This window comes from Temnothorax americanus, unplaced genomic scaffold, assembly GCF_048541705.1.
Source record: "Temnothorax americanus isolate GAGA-0224 unplaced genomic scaffold, ASM4854170v1 Scaffold132, whole genome shotgun sequence".
NCBI lineage: Eukaryota > Metazoa > Arthropoda > Insecta > Hymenoptera > Formicidae > Temnothorax > Temnothorax americanus.
Genome location: NW_027509267.1, coordinates 156895 through 159394, shown reverse-complemented (window position 1 = coordinate 159394; position 2500 = coordinate 156895). Strand labels below are relative to the sequence as shown.

At 28.1% G+C, this 2500-nt stretch overlaps 1 protein-coding gene and 1 long non-coding RNA gene across 3 annotated transcripts in view; one reads left to right on the top strand and one right to left on the bottom strand.

Moving 5' to 3' along the window:
• Nucleotides 1–1022, bottom strand: part of LOC143894214 (uncharacterized) — an 8025-nt gene extending 7003 nt beyond the window's left edge. The window contains exon 1 of the mRNA XM_077400359.1: nt 1017–1022. Within this exon, the coding sequence (XP_077256485.1) occupies nt 1017–1022 (6 nt within the window). The remainder of the gene's footprint in view (nt 1–1016) is intronic.
• The window catches only part of LOC143894212 (uncharacterized), a 9891-nt gene extending 8496 nt beyond the window's left edge, over nt 1–1395 (top strand). Inside the window, exons 3-4 of one of the 2 annotated variants that reach the window (XR_013256018.1) lie at nt 1101–1170; nt 1286–1395. This is a non-coding gene — a long non-coding RNA (uncharacterized LOC143894212). The remainder of the gene's footprint in view (nt 1–1100; nt 1171–1285) is intronic. The other variant, XR_013256019.1, reaches the window with a different exon arrangement.
• The last annotated feature ends 1105 nt before the right edge of the window (nt 1396–2500 follow it).

Below are 2500 nucleotides of genomic sequence, written 5' to 3'. Positions count from 1 at the left end.
TATGTATTTTAATAAAATATTTTTATTTTTTGTACTGTTACCTCTGTAATTCTTTGCGATGCGATTAAATCTTTTAAAATACATATATAAACTTTGTATTTAAATACCTTGTATTCCCTTGTTGGGTTTAAATATTTTAATAAAATATTTGTATTTTGTACTGTTACCTCTGTGTAATTCTTCATGATTCAATTTTTTATTCTAATCGAAGAAAAGCAGTAGTAATATTATACCTCGAAAAAACCTAAGTAACAAGTGGCAGACGTAATCTTTGTATCTCGAAAAATATACTGAGAAAAAAAATTGTTAATCCCAAGAAATATTTAGTTTGATACGTTCAACTAAACATTTTAGTTAGTTAACTAAATATTAGTTGTTTCAACAATTTATTTCGTTTCTTTAATCAAGAATTAATTAATTCAACTAATGTTTAGTTAACTAACTAAAATGTTTAGTTGAACGTATCGGACTAAATATTTCTTGGGATTGACAAATTTTTTTTCTCAGTGTATGTTCTCTGTAATTGGCGCTGTAATTTAAAAAGAGATATCATTTCTTTTTTGTAATTGTAATAATAGATCACTTGAAGCGCGACTCATTTTTTGATAAGGTAACGTAATTTTGTGATGAGATTTTTGGAGATACAAAGCTTACGTCCACCACTTGTTACTTAGGTTTTTTCGAGGTATAATACTACTACTTTGTTTTTTTTTTGAGGTGAAGATACCACTGTTTAGGTTTTTTCGAGATTTTTCAAGATACAAAGATTTCGTCTACCACTTGTTACTTAGATTTTTTTAAGGTATAATACTACCACTGTTTTTTTTTTTCGAGGTAACAACATATACACTACTATGCGTGTACTTGGCGCCTTTCTTTACCTTTTTTTAAAAAAAGGTAATATATAACAGCAAAAAATATATATTTAATAAACCTTTCCAGACACAAAAAATTTTTTCAATTTTATAATATACCTACCAAAAAGTCCTGCTCACAATGGATCTGTCCTCACTCACATCCATTTCAAAAGACTTGTAAGTCTTCAAGCTACTTAAAAAAAATATTGCTTTAATTAAATTACATATTAACAATCAATGTAGTGAGGTTAAGTGAAGTTAGAGGTTAGTGAGGTTAACAATTCGTTTTTCGGGATTTCTGTCAGTGAAACGTGTATGTACATATACTTCTATTATTTAATGTATATTTCAAAGAAAATAAAGTGTTAATCATTAGAACAATAATACGTACCTATTTCTCTGCTTTGATTAAAACTCAACGAACTCAGCTTTCAGAGAGAACAATTGCGACTTGCTCCTCACAACGCAACGCAGTAATCCGTAATCCGAGTGCTGAGACAGCAAAGATTAGTCTAGGGGATTTTTTGAAATGAACTGAGTACCACTGCTCGAGCCGATTAGAAATGATTAGAAATCCGACTACTTGTCGGAAACACCCAATATAAACGTTTTAAAAATTATTTTATAGTGAAATAAATAAATATACAGACTAATAAGCCTGTAATTATAAGCGATAGTTGCTAATTAAGTTTGTGACTAATATTCTGTCTTGCAGAGGACCTCCGTAACGAGATCAAAGACACAGTATATACAGTAGCGCAACTCTCTGTCGGCGCCTTTGAAGTTAGTGTTGTCTAAAATGGAGTGCGCATGCGCGAAATAAGTAAGCGCCCACTAATACCAACTAAACGGCCACGTACAGCAGACACAACTGTTGAGTGTCGTCTTATCGACACGCTACGCTGATTCGTTGGGTCTAAAAGTATAAGAGCCAATCATGTGCTATGCTACTGAGCGCTTTTGCTGAACGCGCCCAACGCCTTTCTCAGAACTTCTTTCTCAATTGCTCTTCCTTTCTCCGCTCTCACTCCACTTTTACATGAAATTAATCTGAATTTAATGAAAATAATGAAAATAAATATTTATTATGTATTAAAAATAAGAAAAAAATTCATAAAAAATTCATAAATGAGAAAAAATAAAATTATATAAATGTGATTGTGCAGATTGAATAATATAAATGTATTGAGGTAAATTACTAGAAAATATAATGTTATATAACATATATTGAACAACCGAAAAGCAAAATATAATATTTTATATATTATACTTATAAGAAAACAATTATAATTATAAAATATTTAATATAAAATAGTTTTATTACATTAAATGAAATAAATAAATGATTTTTAATTATGCATCCAAAATAAAAATGAGATATATATTCATGCTTAATTTAAAATGCGATAAATGAAATTTTAATTTTAATACAACGATGATATGTTAATATTACATTTTAAAATAATTTTAAGCCCTTATATATAAAAATTTAATACTGTAAGTGATTATTTGGTTAGTAATTAATTACTTATTTTGAGTATTAAAATCATTAAAAACAGTACTTTTAATACTCAAAATGAGTAGTAATTAATCACTAGCCAAATAATCACTTACAGTATTAAATTTCTGTAAGGGAGTATATC